General features: G+C 40.8%; 1 protein-coding gene across 1 annotated transcript; it reads left to right on the forward strand.

Annotated features, from left to right (window-relative positions):
* On the forward strand, positions 1-27,890 carry znf598.S (zinc finger protein 598 S homeolog). The gene is given in 12 exon segments (NM_001095762.1): positions 1-174; positions 5,632-5,744; positions 14,832-14,961; positions 15,081-15,292; positions 17,537-17,763; positions 20,647-20,767; positions 20,880-21,067; positions 21,281-21,404; positions 22,250-23,052; positions 24,603-24,741; positions 24,865-25,009; positions 25,121-27,890. Coding segments are annotated over 12 exon segments (2,709 nt in total). The 5' UTR covers positions 1-18; the 3' UTR covers positions 25,472-27,890.

The following is a 27,890-nucleotide window of genomic DNA, read 5'->3' on the forward strand; positions in this document are numbered from 1 at the left end:
TCCAAGGCAGGGAAAAGAATGGACTCGGAGAAAAGTTGTGTGGTCTGTTGTCAAGACATGGACCTTTACGCGGTGGGAAAATGTGATCACCCGGTCTGTTACCGATGTTCGACAAAAATGAGGGTTCTGTGCGAGCAGAAGTACTGCGCTGTTTGCAGGGAAGAATTGGATAAGGTGAGTTTTAGCTCAATAAAGGGGGATGAAAGGTGGAGTCACAGGGGCTCATTTATCGACGCTCAGCAAATTTGCCCATGGCCAGTTACCTATAGCCGCCAATCAGTGATTAGCTTTTTGAAGCCAGCTGTAAGTAGAACAATGAATGCAGCAATCTGATTGGTTGCCATGGGTTACTACCCATGCCCAGTGTTGATAAATGCCCCCCACTGGGTGGTACCCAGTTACATAGTTAAATCGGGTTGAAAAAAGACTTAAGTCCATCAAGTTCAACCCCTCCAAATGAAAACCCAGCATCCATACACACCCCCCCCTCCCTACTTTCACATAAATTATATATACCCATATCTATACTAACTATAGAGTTTAGTAAAAACTGTGATTCTAGTCACTTAAAGGAACAGTAACAACAAAAAACAAGTGTTTTTAAAGTAATAAAAAATAAAATGCAGTGTTGCCCTGCACTGGTAAACCTGGGGAGTTTGCTTCAGAAACACTACTATAGTATATAATAAATAAACTGCTTTGTAGGAATGGGGGCAGCCATTCAAAGAAGAAAAGGCTAAGTTTGCACAGCAGATAACAGATAAGCTCTGTAGAACATAATGGTGTTATCTGTTATCCACTATTTAACCTGTGCCATATAGACCTTTTTTTTAATTTCTGCCATTGCTACACAGCAGCTTGTTTATATGAACTATATTAGTGTTTCTGAAGCAAACAGATCAATTTTACCAGTGCAGGGCAACACTACATGATATTTTCATTACTTTAAAACACTTTAATTTTTTTGGTGTTACTGTTCCTTTAAAGTGGACCTGTCACCCAGACACAAAAATCTGTATCATGAAAGTCCTTTTCAAATTAAACATGAAATCCAATTTCTATTTTTTATTAAAGCATTCATAGCTGCTGTAAGCTCATTTAAAAATCTCAGCTGTCAATCAAATATTGTAGGCATATTGGCGGGGCAGACAATTACTTTCACTTTCCATTCAGCACTTCCTAGATGCCACTGCTTTTCACACATTCCCCCCATTCTCTTCTCCATTTAATTGTGTAGCCAGGACATGGGGGATGGACATCAGGTCCCCTATTCTGGTGCACAAACGATTCGGAGATGATGTAAGGCTTGACTTAAAGGGATACTGTCATGGGAAAACATGTTTTTTTTCAAAACGCATCAGTTAATAGTGCTACTCCAGCAGAATTCAGATTTCGTTATATTCAGTTTTGAAATCTGACATGGGGCTAGACATTTTGTCAATTTCCCAGCTGCCTCCAGTCATGTGACTTGTGCTCTGATAAACTTCAATCACTCTTTACTGCTGTACTGCAAGTTGGAGTGATATCACCCCCCCCCCAGCAGCCTTACAACAGAACAATGGGAAGGTAACGAGATAGCAGCTCCCTAACACAAGATAACAGCTGCCTGAAGAACAGCACTAAATAGTAAAAGCCAAGTCCCACTGAGACACATTCAGTTACATTAAGTGGAGAAATGACAGCCTGCCAGAAAGTATTTCCATCCTAAAGTGCAGGCACAAGTCACATGACTGGGGCAGCTGGGAAACTGACAAAATGTCTAGCCCCATGTCAGATTTCAAAATTGAATATAAAAAATCTGTTTGAGAAATGAATTTCAGTGCAGAATTCTGCTGCAGCAGCACTATTAACTGATGTGTTTTGGAAAAAACATGTTTTTCCATGACAGTATCCCTTTTGTCCACAAAATGGCTCCTGTCTGCTTGCTATAATTATGAATTCCCAGACTGATGAAACAAGATTAAATATAATTATATAGTGTAATTAAAGTTTTATTTTGCTTGACTGCCTTCCCAGAATAGGGCAGGTGATATATGGGAGGGCAAAAGACTGGCCGTACTCGGCACAAAGTACCCCATTCTGATTTGGTTTTTTAGGTGTCTATAAAGAGGAGCACTGGTAAAACTGCTGTGCTTGCCTAAGAAACACTACTATAGTTTATATAAATAATCTGCTGTGTAGCAATGGGGGCAGCCATTCAAAGGACATTTTTGAGATCAGTTTTACCAGTGCAGGGCAACAGTACATGATATTTTCATTACTTTAAAACACTTAAATTTTTTGGTGTTACTGTTCCTTTAATGAACATAAACACAATTATAACAATGTTCTGTACTTTTTTCCCCCTTAAGTTCCTTTTCTAATATGGAATAACAGCGTTTTCCTTGGTGCATTATTATCTCGACACACTTTGAACAGACTAGTGATATGATTCGTCAGCTTGGGAGAAGGGATATGCCTTTTCCAAACTTTTCACATGTGTGGTGTTGATGGGTGGGTTACAAAAATTTGAAAACCTGTTGTTTTGATGGTTGATTCTGTTAATTATTTTAAGAGTGGCCTGGATGATTTCTTGAACAGGTATAATATCCAAGGGTATTGTGATACTAAACTCTATAGTTAGTGTATGAGTATATATAGTTTATGTGAGGGTATAGGGTGTGTGTATGGATGCTGGGTTTCATTTGGAAGGTTAAACTTGATGGACTTTGTTTTTTTCAACCCGATTAAAAGGGCATGTAAAGGCAAAAAAAATCCAATTTTTACTTTAATGAAAAAGAAACCTATCTCCAATATACTTCAATTAAAAAATGTGTACTGTTTTTATAAGAAACCTGACTGTATGCAGTGAAATTCTCCCTTCATTTACTGCTGTGGATAGGAATTGTCGGACGGTCCCTAACTGCTCTGCAGGGAAACAATCATACTTATGAACAGCAGGGGGAGCCCACGCCTTACTTCCCAGCCATGCAGAACTCAAGCAGCTTTGTTTGTTTCCCTGTAGAGCAGTCGGCGATTGTGTAGAGATTTGTATTGGATTTTATTTTTGCCTTTACATCCCCTTTACTGTTTCCAACTCCAGCTGCAGAGATCATGGAGCCAGATTTAAACAGATAAACTGGGATTCTATTTGGAGGATTATTTTACTGGTTCTGCAGAGTTGGAGAAAGTTTGTATTAAACAATACAAAAACTATAAAATCCTCATTAGATTACATGACAACTCGGGACCAGTGCAGTCTGTATATTCTGATTATTAATCAGTCTTGTTGTATCGGCTTCTGGCAGATATTATTTGACTTGTGCTGTTTTGATAATTTATGATGATCCCTAAGCAGCCCAGACCACACTGAGCATGTGCAAAGTCTTGGTCTTTCAAAGACGTTTAACAAAGTTACAAGATGGTGACCCCCTGTTGCCAACTTTGAAAGCATAAATCATTTGTTTGATTAGGCTTGTGGTGCAGTAAGTTCATGTTTATGTTTAGTATACAAAATACAGCATTTCTAGCCTTATTCTATTTTACACTTTACTTCCCCTTTAACTATAAAACTATTCAGTGTATGTCATCCTTGTAAAGATGTCATGCTGATCTAATCACTGAGGGACAAAGATGCATATGTGGCTTCACCTTGCCGTAACCTGTCAGCATTCTTCTGTTGACTCATAAATGGAGTCCTTTTGGCAGTAAAATATGTATTACTTTTATTTTAATTCCGTTTCTGAGGTGGTGTTTTTGAAGGCTATTCAAGTAAGAAATCCATGCTGGTTAATGGGGTATATTACATTTGTAGCTTCCAAAAATATACCAACCCCAAATCCATGTCCCCCTTTCAGAATGGCAGCCTTTGTCAGTTTACACTTGTCTGTAAGTGCTGAATAGAAAGTGAAAGTAATTGCCTAAGGCATAGAGGAGGGACAGGCAATATTTGATTGACAGCTGAGATTTTTAAAGGAGTGGTTCACCTTCAAATTAACCTTTAGCATGTTATAGAATGGCCAATTCTAAGCAACTTTTCAATTGGTCTTCATTTTTTTTTTTTTTTACAGTTTTTGAATTATTTGCCTTCTTCTGAATCTTTCCAGCTTTCAAATGGTGTCATTGGCCCCCATCTAAAAACAAATGCTCTAAGGCTACACATTTATTGTTATTGCTACTTTTTATTACACATCTTTCTATTCAGACCTCTCCTATTCATATTGCAGCCTCGTATTCAAATCAATGCATGGTTGCTGGGGTATTTTGGCCACTAGCAACCAGATGGCTGAAATTGCAAACTGAATAAAAAGCTAAATAATAACCACAAATAATAAAAAACCCAATTGCAAACTGTCTCGCTATATCCCTCTCTACATCATACTAAAATATATGATTTAATTTTAAAGTTTACAATAGCTATGAATGCTTTTAATAAAAAAAAAAAGAATTTTAGATTTAATTTGAAATGGACTTTTATTACACATCTTTTTATGTCTGGATGACAGGTCCCCTTTAAAGGATACACAATTAAATCTTGTGAAATGTATCAGATTCCACTGATCTGATTAGTTGTCCCACTGGTTGATTACAGAAGTGCAGCACCATCTGCCTCCAGGTTGGCTAGTAACTTTCCAGTTAATGCTATATTTAAATATAGTTTAGAGGTCCAGGTGCCCAACCATTGACTGTGTGCTTTTTGTTCAGCCCAACAACTACAACCACAAAGGCTTTATTCGGTGCTGAGCTGATGTAATCCAGCTGTATTGATTGTCAGCACATCCGATTATTCAGTTTGGCCCAGCATTGTGCATAACCATTTAGCTCAATATTACTTTAACAATGAGGATAATGTGTGCTATAAAGGAATTCCTTGGCTCACCAGTGGCAAAGGCTATGAGAATGATTAATTGCCTAATATGGAAGGCAATGGAAAATTTAACAGGCTATTTTTAAAGCAAAGACCGTGAAAATGATTAGATTTGCTGGCAAATCAAGTAACATGTGAAGGCCATCTACTCGTGTACATCTGTTTAGCAAATCAAACTGTTGTGCTATAAAGAACAAGTAAACCTTTAAAATAAGTGAATGTAAAATTGATGAATGGGCTATTCTACGAAATGTTGCAATGTACATTCATTATTTATTTTGTTTTTATTCCAAGATATTAAGGGATACATGTACTATTAATATGAATGAAGTTTGTTACAACAGCGCCACCTGCTGGTCAGTCTCCCACCAGTCTGACCACCAAGTTGTTAGGCGAAAGAAAGAGGCTGCTCTGATGTTTCTCCTATTAAAGATTTGAGAATAGTTTTATTTCCTAACCAGAATCAGAGCAGCCTCTCTGCTTCTCCTGACAACTTCCTTGACTACTTGGTGGTCAGACTGGTCAGAAAATGACCAGCAGGTGGTGTTGTAACAAAATCCATTCATATTAACAGTACATGTATCTCTTAATATCTTGGAATAAAAGCAAAATAAATGATCTAAATTAGAAAAGTGCTTAGACTAGCACTATCATCACTGTTCCATTCACTTATTTTAAAGGTTTTCTTATCCTTTAAATGGTGTGCCAGTTTCAGGCCCTCTGATTTTTACCTTTGATTTTTACATCTTCTAATACAGTTTTTTTCTTCAATGTTTTCTTTCTAGGTGGTGTTTGTGAATAAACTGGCTCCATTTACAAGCCTCCCTTTTCAGCAGATGCAGTATGAGAAGAAATACGACATTTACTTTGAAGATGGAAAATTGTTTTCACAGTTCAGGTACAAGCATATTGTTCATTACATGATTGGTTCCCCTGCTTGTCTGCTGCTAATTACAAACACACTTTTTTTCCGACAATATTACACTGAGGGACAGTACAGTATGTATTTTATCACAGAATCACCAACAACTCTTTTAAAGGAGAAGGAAAAAGAGAAGCCAGCCCACAGTAATTCATGTTGCTCACCTCCTCTCCTGGAACAGCACTCAATTGGCAGAATAGTGCCCAGCATAAAGTACTCTGGGCAATTGTATAAGTTAATTTGTTTTTTTAATAAGGGGAGAATCATAATAAGCCTAGAATCAACTAGCATCCCACAGGGATTTTATTTTTCCTTCACCTTTAAAGGAGAAGGAAAGTCGTTTAGCTCTTGGGGATGCCAAATGTTAGGCACCCCCAAGTGAATGTATTTACTTACCCAAAACCCTGCACCAGCCCGGGGTTATTCCAGTGAGCGATCCTCTTCCTGCTTCTTCTTTCTTTGCGCGGCTGCACATGTGCATTAGAGTGAAAAGCCGACTAAAGAGTTGGCTTTTTCATTCTTTTTTTTGCCTTGAGAAAGCTATTAAGCGAAAGGCACGTTGGCGAGTCGCTATTAACTCTGGTTTTTAATACTTTTTCTTTGGTTTATTTTTTAATTGGGCCGGACTTATTCATTGTTGCTACCGTCGACTTCACATGTTATCCATTCTTCTTTCCATTTTAAGGGGCCGGTGATTTGTGGCTTATTAGGTTTAACATAGCCTCTATTAAGATCAGGGCAAATACAAGGCCACAGTCTCGGTTACCCTGTCCTGCCTTCTCCTTTGTGGTGTCCCAGCCTTAGAAAATAATAGGCAGCTAGTTTTGGGACAGCTCCACCTTCTTGTTTTTCATTATATCCTCTCTCTTTTCTGCAAGACTTTAGCATTTTGTTTAGCCCTTACCTAATCTGGTCATATCTTAAATCTATTTAGATCTTTTTGAATTCATTTATTTTTCTAGTAATGGATATTTAAATGCCTGGCACTTCATCATTCTAGTTTAATTTGGTTTTTTTAGAACATCAACTCGTTTAATTATAAGCATCTTGTCCAAACTAATTGCTCTTTTTAAATGAACTTTGGTCATTTTTAACTTAATTTATTTGAGCTCAATCATGAATTGTTTATGAACTGAAGGTTATTAATTGGGTAACACCTATTGTATAGATGCACTAATTGGCACTTTATATTTAATATTCATGAATTGGTTGGAGAATTAATTGGTTGATTAATTAATTGATCAGGCACACATTGCAATTTAATTTAAATTAATCACTTATCCTAATTCAAGGGATTTAATCTATTGCTAGACATTAATTGAATCGTTACAGACGGGGTACTTTCCTATTTTTAATATTATTTTTTCATTCTACTGCGCATGCGTCTGCCCAGGGAAATATGACGAAAGAAGAAGCCAGAAGAGTATCGCCCCGTGGTGCTCACTAGAATAACCCCGTGCCGGTGCAGTTTTCTGCTGATAGGAGCACCGGCCTAATGTTTGGCAACCACAAGAGCTAAACAGCTTTCTCTTGCCTAGATTGGGGGACACAGGCACCATGGGGATGAAGATCCTGTTGCTTGGAGAAAGGACACTAAAAGGTTAAAGTGGCTCCTCCTCCTCCTGCTCTGGGCTTCATCCCCGCCTACCTCCTCAATCCTCAGTTTTCTTTAGTGTCCTCAGAAGGAGGATGGACACTTCGTGGCTGGGAGCAATGGTACAGATTTATTCAGTATCATGCCACTACTAGGGGTCAGTGTTTCTCTTCCAGAACCCCTCCAGCCAAGGACTTCTGATCTGAAGATGCTCTATAGCCTTCCCGCTCTACGGAGGCTGCAGGCTGGGGAGCTCCCCCCCACACTACCCTGGGCACTGGTTCCCGCTCTCCGGAGGCTGCACCAGTAGCCACGACGGAGGGTATGTCTTTTATTGAGCATTCCTGGCTGGCACGAGGAGGTAAGTCAATTCCCTCCTCCCTCCCCCCATTACATGCTGCCTGTCAGCTCTGCAGAAAGGCATTTAGTTTCACTTTCACTGCTACTCTCTCACACAGATTTTCCTAGGCATTTAGTTTCACTTTCACTGCTATTCTCTCACAGACTGCTATTCTCTGACAAAGATTTCCCTAGGCCAGGGATGTCCAAAAGGTAGATGGGATCTACCAGTAGACCTTTAGCTGGTCATCAGAAGATATAAAGACACTGTCAACACACAGTTTGTCTAAATCACCCTCCTGTTTCATGCTTTTTATTTGATATTTATGTTAAGGTTACAATATACATTTTCTCATGAATCAATATTAAGTAATATTTTCCATGGAACAGAATTCTAACAATGCTTTTATATATGTAGATCATAATGGGACAACAGCACTAAAAGTAGTCCCCTCATTGGTAACTCAGTGCCATTCCCAGCGACCTTTCGCGCCACCATCTGGCGCTGCGTCTATTTCATTGTGCACGAGTCGCTGCACACGCGCCTCACGGGCGCCATCTTACTAAGGTACTATACCAAAGCCCGGGAAACCTCTCTGGCGGCCATTTTGGGTCCGCATCTCTCTCTCCAGTACTGAGCGTTTCCAGCCTCACTGTCTCTCACAGAGAAGAACAAGGCACCATTCCTTCCTACCTTGGTGAATAGGTAGTTACACTTCCCTTACTCTTTCTCTAGGGGATTAACACTTCCCTCTCTCTATGGGACCTACTGTGGGGTTTTTCACTACTTCCCTCTGTCTCCACAGATCGCACTCTAAGGGAGAAGTGGTTCACTCCTCTGGACTCTCCTAATATTCCCCAATATCTTACTTACTGGGTTGCACTACATAGTATAGCCATGCAGGCAGGGCAGATGACCAGTCCCTTCCCAAGCAGGCAACTGCATGTACCACCAATGCAATTTAGTATTTGGCATGGGCTACTTGCAGACCTAAATTTGCTAGTGTTTTGGCTGAGCCAATATGTGAAGCCTGTAAGACTGCAGCAGTCACTGCACAATTACAATCCCACACAGCCCTACCAGCCAGCTCTGCGACAGCTACGGCTAATCAAACGAGCTTGGATTCTGAATTGGTGTACGCTCTATCTCTAGCGGGTCTACAAAACCTAGCCAGAGTTCCAGAGACTCTAGATAAGGTCCTACAGCATCTATCTACAGAGCCTCACAGACCGGTCACTCGGCAGTCGGCCACAAAGCGACCTCCCCTTTCCCCACCAGTTTTGCCTGATGAACAGGAAGAGGCATTGGGAAGAGGGACAGATCCTATCCGCAGATGAATAGGATCAGGATACCCCTAGATCACAATGAGAGGTCGAGAGCCTGATTCAGGCACACCCCACCTTTAGCAGAGCGAACCACTAACATTTTTAAGAGGCAAAAGAAGTCTTCTTGTGTCTTTCCAGCCTATGAACAGCTGGGTGACATTGTTAAAGCACAATGGAAAACGCCAGACCATAGAGTCCAATTTTCCATCTCTTTACTCAAACTTATCCTTTTACTTTACAGACCTTGGTCTTCACCCCCAGCAGTGGACCCACCGGTCTCTAAATTGTCAAAGACCACCACCATTCCAGTAGTCGATGCGGCTTCCTTTAACGATCCTATCGACAAACGTCTTGAGGGTTTCTGCAAGTCGATTTTTACAGCAGCAGGCAGAACTCTACGACCTATTATTGCCACCCCATGGGTATCCAGGTCAATGGAAGTTTGGGTGGAACAGGTGGCCCAACTCATGGCTCAGAAGACCCCTCCACATACCTCTTTCTAGCTCCGATAGCGGACACAACTACATAAATTTGCGTAGCAGTCCTGGACGCGGCTAAGCTCGTCACAAGGGCTTCGGCATAATCCATTGCAGCCAGACGTTTCCTTTGGCTAAAAAACTGGTCAACAGATCTTACCTTGAAGTGGTCTCTGCTTGGTCTCCCATTCTCGGAAAAAAAAAAAAAAAAAAAAAAAAACTTTTTGGTGCTGAACAGAGAAGGAAAATTCTCAAGCTACAGAGCCAGAGGTCCCAACATGAAAAGCAACAAGCTCCGACCCGCCCCAGATTCCAGTCAAGGCAGAGCACTTCTTGGTCAGGAAGCAGAGCAGCACCTAAGCCCGCACGGGACAAACAGCCTCCGCATGAGGAGGTGCCCACCCCTGAAAGCTAAACCCTTTGGCGGACGCTTAAGTCACTTTCGGGAGGTGTGACGGCATAGGGTAGTGGAACCCTGGGTCCTACAGATCATTTCTATCTCATAGAATTCGCTCAGCTACCTCCGAGGTGATTTTCCATCTCAAGGCTCCCTACCACAGAACCCAGGCACTCAGCTTTCCATGTGGTTCCACACACCCTGACTGCCTCCGCGGGAGTAATGGCGTTCCCTCAAGGGTAAAAGGGGCTTCGGTTTCTACTTAAACCTGTTTATAGTACCCAAAAATTATGGATCTTTTCACCTGGTGCTAGACCTAAAGGCACTAAACGACCATGTAAAGAAGCACCACTTCAAGATGGAATCCATCCAGTCAGTCCTAATGTCCCTGGACATAGAGGATTTCAGGGCGGTGATCGACATCAAAGATGCATACCTGCATGTCCCCATACATCCCAACCACCACTGGGTCCTTCACTTTTCAGTGGCAGGAGAACATTGGCAATCCCTGGCACTCCCCTTCAGACTATCCTCCGCGCAAAGGCTATTCACAAAGGTCATGGCTGCGGCTCTAGAGGACCTGCGACTGCAGGGAGTGAGTGTCATACCATACCTGGACGACCAACTTGTAAAGGCCAGTTCCATGGCACTGGCCACAACTCATCTCCAGACACTAATGCTGTTAGGTTGGCAGATAAACTTCCAAAAATCTCGATTCATACCTTCCCAGAGTACAGAATATTTAGGGCTTGATTCTTCATTGGGAAGAGCCTTCCTTCCCCAATCCAAGATCACCTCCATGCAGGGGCTCCTGTCATCTCTGCAGAAAATGGATCAGGTACCTTTAAGGTTGCCATGAGAGCGCTAGGGACTATAGTGTCATCCTGCGATTCCATATGCGCAGCTCCACACCAGAGCCATGCAGAGCCTTACTCCAACACCAGAGGAGGAACTGAGCGAACCTAAACTGCAGGATTCCCCTATCAGATCTAGTTTGAACCTCTATCAGTTGGTGGCATTGACCAACAACACTTCCGTCAGGAAAACCCTTCCCCAATCACCAGTGGACAGTCATCACAACAGTTGCCAGTCTACAAGGTTGGGGAGAAGTATTGGGAGACCTAACCGTACAGGGACGTTGGTCACAGAAAGAACTACTCCCCATCAACATCCTGGAATTAAGAGCAATCTACCTGTCATTGCTCCAATGGTCAGGCAGACTTCAAGATCTACCTGTAAGAATACAGTCAGGCAATGTGACAGCGTTGGCTTTCATCAACCACCAAGGAGGCACAAGGAGTCAAGCTGCCCTACCAGCTATCTCCGCAGTATCCCTGGAGTGGACAACTGGATAGCAGATTTTCTCAGCCGAGAGACCTTAGATCAGGGAGAGTGGAGCCTACACCCAGAGGTTTTTTCAACTGATTCTGGCAAGGTGGGGCACTCCGGAAGTAGACTTAATGGCATCCAGGTACAACAACAAGCTTACGAGGTTCTTCACAAGAAGCAATGACCCTCTGGCCCTAGCATGGACACACTGGTGGTTCCGTGGCAGTTTCACCTAGCTATGTCTTCCCACCACTGGCACTTCTGCCAAGGGTAATCAAGAAGGGTAGAAACAGTTGTAGTGGCACCCTACTGGCCACACCACACTTGGTTCGAAGAGCTCATAAGTTCATCAGTGGACGCACCATTCCACCTTCCAGACAGAATGGATCTGTTATCTCAGGGACTGATCCTCCACCTGAGTTCACCATGGCTGGATTTAACGGCATGACACTTGCAGCCATAATCCTAGCCAGATCAGGAGTTCCAAAAAAGGCCATACCGACCTTACTAAGGGCCAGAAAGCCCGTCTTCGCACGCATCTACCACAGGGTATGGAGGACATTCATATCCTGGTGTAAATCTAAAGCCAAAGACCCACAGTGCTGGGACGAAAGTAGCCTATTGTTATTCCTTCAGGAGGGTTTAGAAATAAGGGCTGGCACTCAGCTCACTGAATGTTCAGGTATCGGCCTTCTCTATCCTTTTTCAGCAGCAGCAGCTTGCAATGCTGCCCAACATCAAGACCTTCCTACAGGGAGCATTGAGGATGATACCTCCATACCGTCATACAATCCCTCCCTGGGATCTCAATATGGTACCTTCTGTATTGCAGGAGCAACCGTTCGAGCCATTGGCTCAATTCCATTAACTCTGCTGACTCTTCAGGTAGTTTTCTATTAGCCATCACTTTGGCTAGACTAGTTTCAAAACTAGCAGCTCTATCTTGTCGTCCACCATTTTTGATTTTTTACAAGGACAAGGCGGTGTTGAGACCTACCTTGGATTTCTTCCTAAGGAGTTCCATCTTAACCAGGACCTGCTGGTTCCTTCATTTTGTCCTGAACAAAAGACAAATTTGGAACAGTTACATACGTAGATGTGGTTCGTTCTCTCAGAACATACACCAGGGCTACCAAGAGTAGAAGGAAGCTAGACAACCTCTTTGTCTTACCAGAAGGACCACGGAAAAGCCTTAAGGCATCTAAGGCCTCCAATGCAAGATGGATTAGGTCAACAATCTTGAAGGCCTATGAGGTACGAGGTAAGGCCACACCCTTCCGGGTTCAGCTCATTCTACTTCTTCACTCAGCACTTCTTGGGTGGTTCCTCTCCAGGCTTCAGCAGAACAGGTCTGTAGGGCTGCAGTGTGGTCATCCACACACACCTTTTCCAAATTCTACAAGGTGCATACATTCGCCTCAGCCAAGCGAGCTTCGGCAGGAAAGTGTTGCAGGTGGTTATTTCCCTGAACACTAGGGGTACAAAATCCCGCCCTCATGGGTAGCTTTGGGACGTCCCCATGGTGCCTGTGTCCCCCAATCTAGGCAAGAGAAAAATAGATTTTTGTACTTACCGTTAAATCCTTTTCTCTTGTCCTACATTGGGGGACACAGGCCTTCCCTCCCTGTATTAGTTCATGTTAATATTGATCAGGTAATATCTTATATAATTTTTGTTGTTCAAATACCAACAATTTCAAACAGCAGGTGGTTCATACCGTGCTTAGCTTGCATTGGGGAGGTGCTCCTTCTCTTCACATGGGCAATTGGTAGGGCTCGTCATCTCTTCTTCGGTCAGAAAACTGAGGATTGAGGAGGTAGGCGGGGATGAAGCCCAGAGCAGGAGGAGGAGGAGCCACTTTAACCTTTTAGTGTCCTTTCTCCAAGCAACAGGATCTTCATCCCCATGGTGCCTGTGTCCCCCAATGTAGGACAAGAGAAAAGGATTTAACGGTAAGTACAAAAATCTATTTTTCCTTCTCCTTTTAGTCAGAGGTTTTCAGGAAGTTTTGTTCCTGAAACATTTTTCACGCTTGTGTTGCTTTCCAAAGGGAAATGTTTTAAAGTAACTGTAAGGATATAAACACAGGAGTCAGTTTTACTTTGAGATACAATATTTACTGTGTTAATAACAAGGTTTAAACATTGCAGGGTTAATGTTACACTATAGGGGACATGTGCAAGACTCTCTGTCAGTCACTTACACAACCTAAAGCAATAAGTGATTGGTGCAGGACTGTATAAGGGGCAGACTCATTGACCATTTACAGGCAGAATCATGGCAAAATATACATCTGGTTAGTATTTTAAACCTCTTTATTACACAAATAATAACATTCATAGAGGGAATAAAGCAGTTTTTGGGTACATCAGAACACAAGTTTTATGTAAAATCCGGGAAATCAGGGAAATGCACCCATTGAAATGCATTATAAATTGTTGGGATACAAAATGTAAAATGCAGGAGCACTTAAAATCAGGGCACTGAAAATCAAGGTTTCACTATATATTCCTAGTCTCTTAAAAAATAATTTAATCATTCATTGGAATTATTTAGAATACTATAAGTAATGATTATATCTGGGTCAGTATCAAATAGAAGGTACTGTTTTATTATTATTATTATTATTATTATTATTATTATTACAGAGAAAAAAAAAGAAATTAAAAAAATAAAATATTGTTTAAATGGAGTCTATGAGAAATGACATCTTGGATAAGCGTTTCTATTAGGGATGCAACGAATCCCTGATTCAGTATAGGATTCGAACTTGTTTAGCAGGATTTGGATTCGGCTGAATCCTTCTGCAAGGCCGAACCGAAACTGAATGCTGATTTGCATATGCAAATTAGGGGCAGGGAGGGAAATTGTGACTTTTTTGTCACAAAACAAGGAAGTAAAAAAGTTTCCCCCTTCCCACTCCTAATTTGCATATGCTAATTAAGATTTGGTTTGGTGTTCGGCCAAACCTTTTGCAAAGGATTTTCAGCCGAATTCAAAATCGGTGCATCCCTAGTTTCTATACCTGTATTAAAAAAAAAAACAATTTCTTCCATTTTTGTTATTCTCCCGAACGTATACAAATATTATACTATGTAAATGACGAAGCTTCTTATTCACAGAACCTTTCCATCTTTACTTGTACTAATGTAAATCAATGAAGCTGCTTGGCTTGGATACATCTGAAAATTCTTAGTATAACTATGGCAACAGCAAGCCCAGAGGCCAAAAAGGATGTTCTTGCCGTTTCCCTCAAGCTGTGCTGCCTTTGCTTTCCAGCATTCTAAATAAGGAGGAGTTTATAGTGCCAGGAATGATTAAGTCCCTTTCCTTCATCTGCAAATGTTTTCTATTAGACTTCTAGTAGACCTGTAGCTATGCCCAATCTCCTGCCAATCCTTGTATTGGATCACAGCCTATTGAATGGTATTTAAGTTGTACCTAGAAATTACTTTCTCTAATCTTTGATGACACATGCAGCATCATGAACATTATGTATTTTAGGGTATAAGATCTATACAACAAAAATACATTGTATGTTTAGCTTCTGTCCAATCTTACTGAAATTCTGTAGGTCTCACCACTTGTGTTCTTTTCTTTAGGAAGTTGCTGCAACATGAATGCACCCTGTGCCCCTCCATGCGACCGTTTCATGCATTTGCTGACCTGGAGCAGCACATGCGGAAACACCATGAACTGTTCTGCTGTAAACTCTGTGTCAGACACCTAAAGGTAAAGTGTTGCTCTTAGTGCAGTCTAAGAGAATATTCCATATAAATGCTTATCGGTCATTTTCAGTATTCATTTAACCATTACCCACCTACATCTTTGTGTCCTTGTTCTACTTCCAGAACTTTACATATGAACGAACGTGGTATTCACGCAGGGACCTGGCACGGCATCGCATACATGGTGATCCTGAAGATACATCCCACCGTGGACACCCGCTGTGCAAGTTCTGCGATGAGCGCTACCTTGACAATGATGAGCTGCTCAAACACCTGCGGAGGGACCATTATTTTTGTCATTTTTGTGACTCTGAAGGTGCCCAGGAATATTACAGGTTTGTGATTAGTATTTATCTTGCAGGTATTCTGGGAAAACTGACATCCAGGCACTATAAAATACAAAAGAACCGGCTTCATGCACGAGTACGTGGTTGTTGATTGGCAATTAAACGTTGATTACAGGCAAGGCATTTGCAGGGATTGGGGCAAGTTTTTTTTTAAAGGAATTTTTCAGTATTAAAATAAAAACTGGGTAAATAGGCTGTGCAAAATAAAAGTGTTTCTTATATAGTTAGCCAAAAATGTAATGTAAAAAGGGTGGAGTGACTGGATGTATAACATAACAGCCAGAACACTACTTCCTGCTTTACATCCCCTACATTAAAATCTTCCATTTGTTAGTTATACAGTTCAAACAATATGTGGCATGCACAACGTTTCAGGGAGCTTCTTCCTCCCTCCTCCAGGTGCAGATGGAAGGGAGATGCAATTCCCCAAACATCATGCATGCCACACACTCTTTGTGCTGTACAGGTAGACTCCAATAGGCTCCATTTTATCCAAATAATCCAAATTTTTAAAAAAGATTTCCTTTTTCTCTGTAACAGTAGCTTGTACTTGATCCTAACCAAGATATAATTAATCCTTATCGGAAGCAAAACTAGCCTATTGGGTTTATTTAATGTTTACATGATTTTCTAGGAGATGTAAGGTATGGAGATCCAAATTACAGAAAGATCCATTATCCAGAAAACCACAGGTCCCAAGCATTATGGATTAAAGGTTCCATACCTGTATAACTTCAAAGGTTCCCTATATTTTCAAAACCAGCTGTGCCTGTTTTTATTCCTCCCATTTAGATGAACTATAATACAATGTAAGAAACTGCCTTTTTACCATGGACCTGACAATCTACGGTAGTAGAATGCAGATAAGGTAGGGATGCACCGAATCCACTATTTTGGATTCGGCAGAACCCCTAAATCCTTCATGAATGATTCGGCCAAATACTGAACCGAATCCTAATTTGCATATGGGACGGGAAAACGTTTTTTACTTCCTTGTTTTGTGACAAAAAGTCAAGCGGTTTCCCTCCCTGTCCCTAATTTGCATATGCAAATTAAGATTTGATTTGGCCTGGCAGAAGCATTCGGCCGAATCCTGCTGAAAAAGGCTGAATCCTGGATTTGGTGCATCCCTAAGATAAGGCAGATCTAATTGATGGGTTTTTTTTCAACAGCTTTTTAATCATAAGATAATTTTTCATTTGTGTTTATACATTTTGTTTACCCTAAATGAAAGCAAAAACTGGCTGTCAAAAAAAATTATAAAGTCCCTTATGACACCGATTTACCAGATTTTTCTTGATTTATTTTCAAATTGAATTCTCTTCCTTCTTATAAAGGTAATTTTTTCTAGCTCCTGCTAAGAAAGCTGATTGAAAATTTCAAGCTACGCTATCAGGTTTCCACCTCTCCCTTTCTTGCTTGGAGGTCAGGAATAGTGTGTAAATGTTAAAGGAAAATGTAATAAAATTATGCATAATAGAGAAGCAGTGTCCTTGTTTGCATGTTTCTCAGCAGTCAGGCTACCAGGCCTTTGGTGAGCATGACATGCCTAGCCCAAAAGGGCCATTAAAGGAGAAGGAAAGGTTACAATTAAGTAAGATCAGAAAGGGCTATATAAATACACTGGTAAACCCTCAAAGTAATGCTGATCTGAGTCCTCTGTCAAAAGAATCTTTCCTTCTATTGTGTACACATGGGTCCTGTATCAGACTTCCTGTTTTTAACTTAAACCTCCAGGGCTAGGGCTTGAGCATGCTCAGTTTGCTCCTCTCTCCCCTTCCCTCCTCCCTAATCTGAGCCCAGAGCTATGAGAGAGCAGGGAAAGACTCAGGCAGGAATTGATGTCACACCAAGCTAATATGGCAACTGCTATCTTAAACAAACAAAGAGAGCTTCTAGAGCTGTTTACTCAAGTATAGTAAAGCATTCTACAGAATAAATATAGTGTTATAGCTTGTACTATTGTGGCTAATCTATTGGCAATAAACTGCTTCGGTAGATTTCCTTCTCCTTTAATGGCATGCAACACCTCCCCTCAGCTGACTATATGTTTAGTTCTACCCAACTGACCTTGTGACTGAATCATGAGTGATCATCCTGTATTAAACATGGTTCTGCTGGCATAGTTAATGACTCTTTAAATGTGATTTACAGCTCAACGTAAGTGTGATTTTTAAAATCCATCAGATGATTGGTGAATAATCTTAAAAATGAATACCATGTCTCCTGCAGTGATTACACCTTCCTTAAAGAGCATTTCCGTGAGAGTCACTTTCTGTGTGAAGAGGGTCGGTGCAACACGGAGCAGTTTACTCACGCTTTCCCTACGGAAATAGACTACAAAGCCCACAAGACTGCTTGTCATAGCAAGAACCGGGCTGAAGCCAGGCAAAACAGGCAAATTGATATCCAGTTTAGCTATGCGCCCCGGCACAACCGCAGAGCTGAAGGTTCTTCAGGTATTTCTTCTTTATTGGTCTGGCTAAGCAATATATGAAGCAGCTTGGTGAAGTAGTCTGTTCCTCTCCTTTAAGCAGTCACATCCGCTTTCTTAAAGGGATTCTGTCATGATTTTGTATGATTTTTTTATTTATAAATTACACAGTTTACAATGCAAATAATTCACTCACAGCATATAAAATTTCATTCCTGAACCAGCAAGTGTGTTTTTTTTAGTTGTAATATTGGTGTGTAGGTGCATCTCGGGTCATTTTGCCTGGTCATGTGCTTTCAGAAAGAGCCAGCACTTTAGGATGGAACTGCTTTCTGGCAGGCTGTTGTTTCTCCTACTCAATGTAACTGAATGTGGCTCAGTGGGACCTGGATTTTACTATTGAGCATTGTTCTTAGATCTACCAGGCAGCTGTTATCTTGTGTTAGGGAGCTGCTATCTGGTTACCTTCCCATTGTACTGTTGTTAGGCTGCTGGGGAGGAAAGGGAAGGGTTGATATCACTCCAACTTGCAGTACAGCAGTAAAGAGTGATTGAAGTCTATCAGAGCACAAGTCACATGACTGGGGGCAGCTGGGAAACTGACAATATGTCTATCCCCATGTCAGATTTCAAAATTAAATCTAAAAAAAATGTTTGCTCTTTTGAGAAATTGATTTCAGTGCAGAATTATCTGCATGCATTTTGAGAAAAAAAAAACATTTTTGTCTTATGACAGTATCCCTTTAAACTGTCCTACACTATGCATTAAGATTGTGAATTGGGAATGTGGTTACCCATCAGCCCTACTCCATCCATGTTCAGCCTCTCTGCCCCCCATTCTTTTTTGTCTGTAATTACAGGGGGCTTACTGTACAGTATGTCCTGTCTCCTCTGGATCCCGATTGACCGACATACATATGCTTGCCCTTTGCAGGTTTGAGGAATAGAGGAGGTCTGACACTGGAAAGCCGAGGTGGAAGGGAGTAGGTCTGAATGGGGGATGGGACTGGAGGCGGAGGCTTGTGATTGTGTTAGAAAGAAGCTCTGCCATCTTTTTTAATAGATAATTAAGTGGAAGAAATACAGGAATAAGTGACTGTTATTAATAATAAAGTAATACCTTTGGTGGATATCCAAGAGAAATGGGGATGTCATATTAGGGATAAGTGGAATTATCATCAGTTACACCATTATCTATGTAAAAACAAGACGGTAGATTGGAATAGACCACACACAAAGTGGGAAAATCTATTGGAGAGAAAAGATGATATAAACAAAGCAATATCGACAATTTGAATATTACAATCTCATCTTTAATATGGGACCAAATCTTAGTTTCAACACACAAATCTTCCAGGGCAGCAAGAATAAGGGAAATTAACTATAAATTAGCAAATAGGTGGCACCACACTCCAGCTAAATTAAAAAACAATATTTCCAAAGAGTTTGGACAAATGTTGGCGACATAGATATAGGCACACATGCACATATTTGGGATAAATGCGATGTTCTGAAGGAATATTGGGGCAAAATATTGCGAACCATAGCAGAAATTACACATATTGAGATTAAAGATAGTGATATCATTAATATTACTGAATATAGTAACAGAAAAAATGGTGTACTGAGTGATGCACTTACACTACATTTGCTAAATGCAGCAAGATCTTTAATCCCGAGACACTGGAAGGCAACACCTCCGTCATACAAGGAATGGCAAGAGTTGGCAAAGGAAACCAGAAAGATGGAGGAGAGAACATACATATTACACAACACTAGTAAATTATACTGGAAAATATGGGAACTGTGGTTATCTTTTTTTTAAAAAAAATAGAATTTTATGTTAATACTGTATCGAATTATGAATACCATACTAGATGCTCTACTTTAGATGGAACAATAAATGAGAAAGTCGAAAATGGACAGAAAAGGTATTCTCTTTGAATAATTGTATATGAGCAAATGATGATATTACAGACTGCCTATTGTATACCATTAAAGATAGTTTAAGAATTTCTTCTTTCCTTACCCTTTCCCTAACTTTTTATTTTCTGTCCTTTTCCGTAAAATGTTTTGGGGAAAAAAAAAAGAAAGAAAGACAATGGGCGGATGCATAGAATATAGTGGTTTTTGTGGGTAAAGGGGTAATGACATTTACACAAGATGGTCTAATTTTTATCCTAAGACTTAAAGGAAAACTGTACCCCCAAACAATGTAGGTCTCTATTAAAAGATACTGAGTAAAACAGCTCATGTGTAAAACCCTGCTTCATGTAATATACTTTTTTAGTAGTATGTGCCATTGGGTAATCATAAATAGAAAATTGCCCCTTTAAAAAATAAGGGCCGCCCCCCTGAGATCGTAAGATTCACTGTGCACACATACAAACCACATGTAAGGTCACATGAGCCAATTAACAGACAGAGTTCTGCCTTTTGCTTCCTCACTTCTTCCTGTTACAGTTAGAGTTGTAGTATTTCTGGTCAGGTGATCTCTGAGGCAGCACAGATAGAGTCACGAAATAGTGGTTCAAGGCAAGAGATGTAAAAGGGCAATATTTATGTAAATATATATTCCAGTTTGGTAAGATTCTTTAATATGTCATTCAATTTGATATAAACTATCTGTTGCTTAAGTATTCGTTTTGGGGGTATAGTTTTCCTTTAAGCTGCGCATAGACGCAAAGATCTGTTTGTACGAATCAACGCACGATCGGACTTCCCCATCTCCCGACCTGCCACTAACCATTCGTAGACGTGTAGATTTTACCCTTGTATCAGACAATCGATCTGATGTCCCAATCTTCTGACCTGCCACTAACCATTCAGATCAAATAAAAGTAGTAAAAGTATGTCCGACAAAGCTGGTGACAGTCTCCCACTGAAAATCAATGTGGCTTTCTTGCAGGGGTTGTAGGAGGTGAGGACTATGAAGAGGTGGACAGATATAACAGACAGGCCAGATCTGCAAGAGGGGCGGCTCGTGGAGCTCAGCAGCAGAACAAACGTGGAAGCTGGAGATATAAAAGGTTATAATATAGCTTTATTCCCTGCAGGAAGAAATATTCCGTCTCTATATTAAATAAATCATTTGATTAGTACCATGCCCAGATTATTCAAACACTTATGGGATTCTTTCAGGGAGGAGGAGGATAGAGTGGTTGCAGCAGCTGTTCGAGCATCCGTTGCTGCCAGGAGGCAAGAAGAGATGGGGAGAAAACCTGCACCAGAAATTCCCGAAACCACAAAGTCCCGGCAAGAGCACTCCCGAGATCTTGAGGAAGGAAGTAAGGGAAAAGCATCCTCTAAACCCACAACTGATCTAGTAGGTAAGGGATTTTTAAATTGATGGCATTTCTTGGTAAGGGTTTTATCTTCTTGGATTCGTTTTATTCAATGGGATAGGACACTGGGTGGTGAATTGAATCCTATCTCATTATTATTGGTGGATTCATTTTTGTATACAGCGTTTTGGGGACTTACAAGGGTCATCCAGAAATGTCTGTGTTTAGTTTTCCTGTATTTATTTTTTTCGCATTTAGGTGCAGAAATGCTAATGAAATCTGTGTCGCTGGGCCCACAAGAGAATGGAAAACCACAGAATGCTACTAATGGAGTTTTAAATACAGATGACTTTCCTGCCATTGGCTCTGCACCATTGTTAAGGTAACAAATCATATTTGCTGGACTAAAATAATTTTGTTTAAAGTAGCAATTCACTTATGAATTTATTTCAAAGGGGTTTGTACAACTTTGAGTTAACTTTTAGTATGATGTAGAGAGTGATATTCTGAGACAATTTGCATTTGGTTTTTATTATTTTTAGTTTTTGAGTTAAGCTTTTTGATCAGCAGTTCTACCGTTTACAGTTTCTGCAATCTGGTTGCTAGGGTCCATAATACCATAGCAACCATACATTGATTTGGATGACTGGAATATAAATAGGAGAGGCCTGAATACAGAGATGAGTAATAGAAAGTAGCAATAACAATAAATGTGTAGCCTTAAAGAGCATTTGTTTTTGATAGGGATCGGATGCACCAAATCCATTATTTTGTATTGGACCAAACCCCTGAATCCTTTGCGAAAGATTTGTCCGAATACTGAACCGAATCCTAATTTGCATATGCAAATTAGGGGTGGGAAGGGAAAAACATTTACTACCTTGTTTTGTGACAAAAAGTCATGAAACTTCCTTCCCCGCCCCAATATGGGGAGGGAAATACAAATTAGGATTCAGTTCGGCCTGGCAGAAGGATTCTGGCGAATTTGAATCCGGCTGAAAAAAGCCAAATCCCAAACCAAATCCCGGATTCGGTGCATCCCTAATATTAAGTAGTGTTTCTGAAGCAATTACACCAGTTTTACCAGTGCAGGGCAACACTGCAATATATTTTTATTACTTTAAAGCACTTTAATTTTTTGAGGTTTCTGTTCCTTTAATGGGTTTAGTGCTACTTTCTTTTGCTTTACTGTGTTTTACACCTAACATTGATGCATTGCATTTACAGCTCAAGAAAACCTGCAGCTGCTAAGCCGAAGGAAGAGGACTTTCCAAGTCTTTCTTCCGTTATCTCCTCATCTTCCAGCTCTTCCATGCCTGCGTTCTCCGCTGGGCTCTCTTACACTGCATCGGCAAGGTCATCCAATAAATTTCAAGAAGAGGACTTTCCAGCCCTGGTGTCAAAAATTAATACAAACAAACCACTATCGTCTGTCGGATCTGCATGGGCCACTGCCTCTTCAAAAAGTGCGCCCAAGGCTGCAGGTTCCAGTATTGCACCACCAAACAAGGCAGTGAAAAAATATCCTCCTCCCGGCAATGGGAAAGCAGCAGGCAAAAAGATCTCAAAACCTTCCTCCATTTCAGACGATGAGGATGATGGCATTGGAATGACCGCACAGGAATTCCGGAGTGCCCCAACCATGTTTGACATCTCCAAACTTTTATCATCGCCCACAGCTCAGTCGTGTGGAAAGGTGAGCAAGAAGAAGAGAGTGGGATCTGAAAAGCAACACCAGTCTTCTGCCACTCAACCTGTGTACGACAAACCTCCCAGCTCTAACTCTTCCCTCAAAGAAAATGCCTCTGAGATTGAGCGCACGCCAACTCCACCTGCTAACTCCATCCTCAGCGACAAATCCAACACTGTGGCAAATGGGCTCCCCGAAAAGAAACTGCTTGATAAGAGCAATACGTTTAAGGAAACAACTGAGCTAAAAAAAGGTCCAGTTTCTGTGCCTCAGTGCCCTCTGCCTGAAGAAGAATTTCCAGCTCTAATGAAGAGCAGCATGCTAAGGATGCCACCCCCAGGTAAATCTCTGTAAAAGGGAGAAAGTGTGTTTTTCTCCCAACTCCTGCTCCCAGGAAACATAGACTTTACAGCACTAGTCCTATAATCCATTAATGGGGTGGTTCACCTTTTAAGTTAACTTTTAGAATGGTATAGAATGACTTATTCTAAGCAACTTTTCAATTGGTCTTCTTTTTTTTTTATATAGTTTTTGAATTATTTGCTTTCTTCTTCTGACTTTCAAATGGGGGGTCACTGACCCCATCCAAAAAATAAATGCTCTGTAAGTCTACAAATTTATTTTTATTACTCCTCTTTCTATTCAGCCCTTTTCCTATTCATATTCCAGTCTCTTTTGCAAATAAGTGCATGGGTCACTGGCCCCCCAGCAATTAGATTGCTGAAATTGCAAACTGGAGAGCTGCTGAATAAAAAGCTAAATAACTCAAAAGCCACAAATAATAAAAAATGAAATGAAAACCAATTGCAAATTGTCTCAGTATATCAGTCTTTCCATCATGCTAAAAGTTAATTTAAAGGCAAACAACCCCTTTAAGTGCCAGCACCAAAGTTTTTTCTTTTGCTACATAACGAAGGTTTACTATAAATAAGGTTACTATTAGTATTTATAATCATCGTGTTTGTTTTGGCTAAATGTTAAAGTTGTATCTATGCATTAGAATGACAGGTCACCCACATCCCTATAAATGTTTCATTATGCAATATTTTCTGCACACAGAGCCAACTATACCCTTATATGCCACCCCTTATCCGCCTCTAGTCATTAGGTAATTTGGGGAATAGAAGTGAAAAGTATTCTTGTGCTAATCCTCCTCTCTTCCTTATTCTGTAGCCCATGAGCAATTACAGTTTTTGCCCATTAACTCTGGCCCCAAAGATTTGTGGTAGCCAAAAGTATTTGGTGGTAGTCAAATTAACCATATGGGAACCATATATCACATCACCCGTATGACATCTGTCTTGTATTGTAGGGTTTCTAAGACTTTTAAGGGGAACTATTGCGAAAATAAAAATTGAATAGAAGCTTTCACATACTAAGAAAGTTTCTTATTTCAGTATGCTGAAGCTAATATTAAACTAAAATTTTCGTGATAGTTCCCCTATTTTGGGTTTGATTTGTTTTTGGATCATTTTCTTGTGCAGACGTAGATAAAATTGGTAGGAAGATGATGGTGGTGTCTGAGCCTAACCTGTTATTTCCCAACATGGACGCAGCTTGGTATACTGTCATGATTTATATACCCACACCTAACACCACATGTCACAGGCCATTTTATAAATCGCAGAGGCAGTGGGACAAAATGGAGAAACATTGGAGAGGCTGGGCAGATTTAGTCCTGTAGCCAGCTGAATGCAACCAGGGTTGGGTTTCAGGGCTTTCAATGAAACAAGTTGACCCTCACCAAATTTGTAAGGTGGGCTGGCTGCATACTTTGGGATGGATGGCATTCGCTGCTTGCAATATGGATATTAAGAATATCTTCCTATATATATATGTATTACATGCTAAGTGTCTCACACACACTGCACTTTTACTCCCTCTCTTTAGGTTTCATTCCAGTTGTCACAGTCGCTCCACTAGCGCCCCCTCCAGGCCTCTCATCGTCTGTTGGAAAGCCTCCACCAGGATTTAATAATTTACCTCCAACTGCTCTTCCCAGTGAACCTCAGAACAAGACAGCTAAGCAGTAAGTATCAGAGAATTGGGGATCTGTTTCTGATATAACACTGCTAATGTTCCATTTATGCTTTACCATCTGCGTGTACTTAACCCTTCAAAAATTGCATTCTCTTGTTCTCCCTCTGCCCAGGCCATCTTTTTGCTCACGGACCTATCTTGTACCCGAGAACTTTCAGCAGAGGAATATGCACCTCATTAATTCTATAAAAGATTTCCTCGACAGCGATGAATCGAAGTTCAACGAATTTAAATCGCTCTCTGGAAAGTTCAGACAGGTAACGGTTGACCCAGTTTATTACATTTTGGCACTTTTCATGCCCTTTAAATGACCGCATGTTGTACTACTCAAAATAGCTTATGGATATTTCCTCTCTTTGTGTCTGAAGGGCCTCATATCGGCTGCTGAGTATTACCAAAGCTGTCGGCAGTTACTCAGAGAGAACTTCAAGCTGATTTTCAATGAGCTGTTGGTTCTTCTGCCTGACACAACAAAACAGCAAGAGCTCCTCTCTGCGCATAAAGAATCCCATGTGGAAGAAAAACCCAGCTCGAACAAGCCCAAGAAAAACAAAAAAACTGCATGGTTAATGGACTCAAAGTCTCTTGATCTGGACTATTCCGTTTGCCCCAGCTGTGGCCAAGTTCTGGCCCCCAGGGACCTTTCTAGCCATAAAAAACTGCACCTAGAAGACAATGATTTCCCTTCACTTCAGGCAACCAGGAGGATTATCAGTTAGGAGCCTTGGGACCCATCTTTTGGCTGTGCGCATATGATGAGGAAGATGATCTGTCGTGAGGCTATTCATGTGTGCGGTTCTATAAAAGAGGTTTATTCCTGTTCTAAAACGCCAAATAAACTGTTGCTCCTTGTTGATAAAGTATTGTGCCAAGCTAGAGTCTTTAAAACCTTGCCATGCAAGTCTGTGTATCCGATCCTCTCACAGGGCACATCAAGCATCAATGCAGAGAGGGATTCACTTTAAATAAAGTTTGTTTGGATTGGTCCAAAGCCTCCATTATACAACCTTTAACACTGTATCGCTCTGTGGCTTTCAACCTCAGCTCTACAGCTTCTGAAGTACTTTGGGCTGCTCCCCACAGAAAAAGTGATCTTTAGGTTGTCACACTTGGCAGCTTCAGTTGGTTCTGAATTACACCTCATCATCGAAACAGAATGGAACCTGTAGTTGTGCACATTTTGCAAATGATTGAGTCTGGCTCGCCTGCTGTAGACCACGAGGCATAGAACTGTTCTGTAATGGGTGCTGCCAATCCAGGTTTATTTCAGTTTTTAAATACAACGGGTGGCATGTATTAGTTGATTAGAACCTAGATTTATTTTATGTAATGCCATTCGAGATCATTTATGTATTTTGCACTAGAAGCAGGGGATATAAGCACACCCAGATTAGGATTTAATATAGGCCCTGGCATTTCAAGTACACCGAGGCCCAAACAGTTCTTTATAGGGCCAATAGTGACTGTCTATGGCATCTTATAGCAGCCTCTCTGGCATTTGCCATAATCGACAGATTGCCAGACCTCGTCTGGGTATTAGCCTCCTAACAAGATTAAGGATAGAGTGAGCCCTTGAATGGAAACTCACAGCATACACTAGGGCAATGGCACATGATTTGAATAGAGGTTTGCACTAAAAATAAGCGGGACACAGTTTTTCTTCCCATCCAAATAGTTTGGCACCCATTTATAAGCGGTCATTCAAATGTTATCAGGAATTCATTCGGGTTTCATGTCTTTTTTTATTATTATTATTTTGTTTCCTAGCCATTGAATGAAGGGTTAATTCCATTTTAGTCTTCCTTTCATGTCAATGCTTTTCAACTGATGTCAAACTGATTTGAAGATGGTACATATGGAGTTACTCTGCATACGTGATGCGCTCTTATCTCCGGCCCCTTCCTGATGATCTTTGTTAACGTTATATCCCACCATCCCTCCTAAACCAGTGTTTTGTACTTGTAATCCAACAGAGATTTATTTCCATTCATCTTGGAGCATATTCTGATAACCATTGGGCACACTCATCTATTGGCCATTCCTATACCTCCAGTTCCCTCGCTCCAACAAAGCATGAGTGAATGTGATGGAGTGGGAGAAGATTATAGCATATAAATATAGGCAAATGATTTCTAATTATACATGTGGCTTAATATCTATTTTTCTATATGGTTGAGAAGACAATTGGTTAGTGTTACTGAACTATATTCCGTTCGGTTTGTGTATTATCACTATTATTATAATATATCGAACTGTTGCTCCATCCCCCAGGACCCGATTCGAAGGGGGAGCTGTGGTTACGGTATTGGGCATATTCAACCTTTCTGGCTGAATCAGAGAATTGTTGACCAATTTTGGTTGTCCATGTTGACTAGAATTGTGTTATTTTTGACAGGTAATACCCCAATGTGTGCTGTGCCACCTGTGCTGGGACAGAGCTCTTGGTATGGGTGGCCATGTTGGTCATGCACATGATGAGTGCATTCTGCAGCTTCTATTCATGGGTGTGATGCATTGCATAATGAGTATCTGCTCCAACATGGCCATCCGTAGGGGCACTTTCTGCCAAAAAAATGTTTCCCCCCCCCAACTAGAGAGCCCGCACCTCCAGTGGGTAAAGCCATTGAGCTGTGAAAGATACACTTTAAGGTCACGTAGCAGTGTATTGCATGTGTTATTTGGTCTTGCTCATTTCTTCTGGCCTGTACCTGAGAGATTGCAAACAACCCTGAACAAGGAACAAATGGGTCTTTCTATAACATTTATTATGTGGCCATTGATAATCTTCTCAACTGTATTGCCGGTTGCAGGCACCATGGCAAGTTGCCTAAAAAGAATAGTTTTATTAAAGGATTGTTATACACCTTTAAGAGAGAATAATTGACTGTATTTACCCAGAGACCCATTTGAACCCTTTCCGTTACTAAAGGATCCAAGACCGGTTCAGGGTGTGCATGGAAAGAAATACATATTTATTTTAATGCACAGCTGTATTCACAGCCGATGCCCCGCCGAGTAAAATACAGAACATTGGTTACTTTATATTTTGTTGATATTATAACAGTTTTGTTGTTGTCCATATTGAGACGGAATAGATCACTTAAAAAGGCTTAATAAACACTGTTTGGCTATTGTGTA

Source organism: Xenopus laevis, chromosome 9_10S (genome assembly GCF_017654675.1).
Source record: "Xenopus laevis strain J_2021 chromosome 9_10S, Xenopus_laevis_v10.1, whole genome shotgun sequence".
Lineage (NCBI taxonomy): Eukaryota > Metazoa > Chordata > Amphibia > Anura > Pipidae > Xenopus > Xenopus laevis.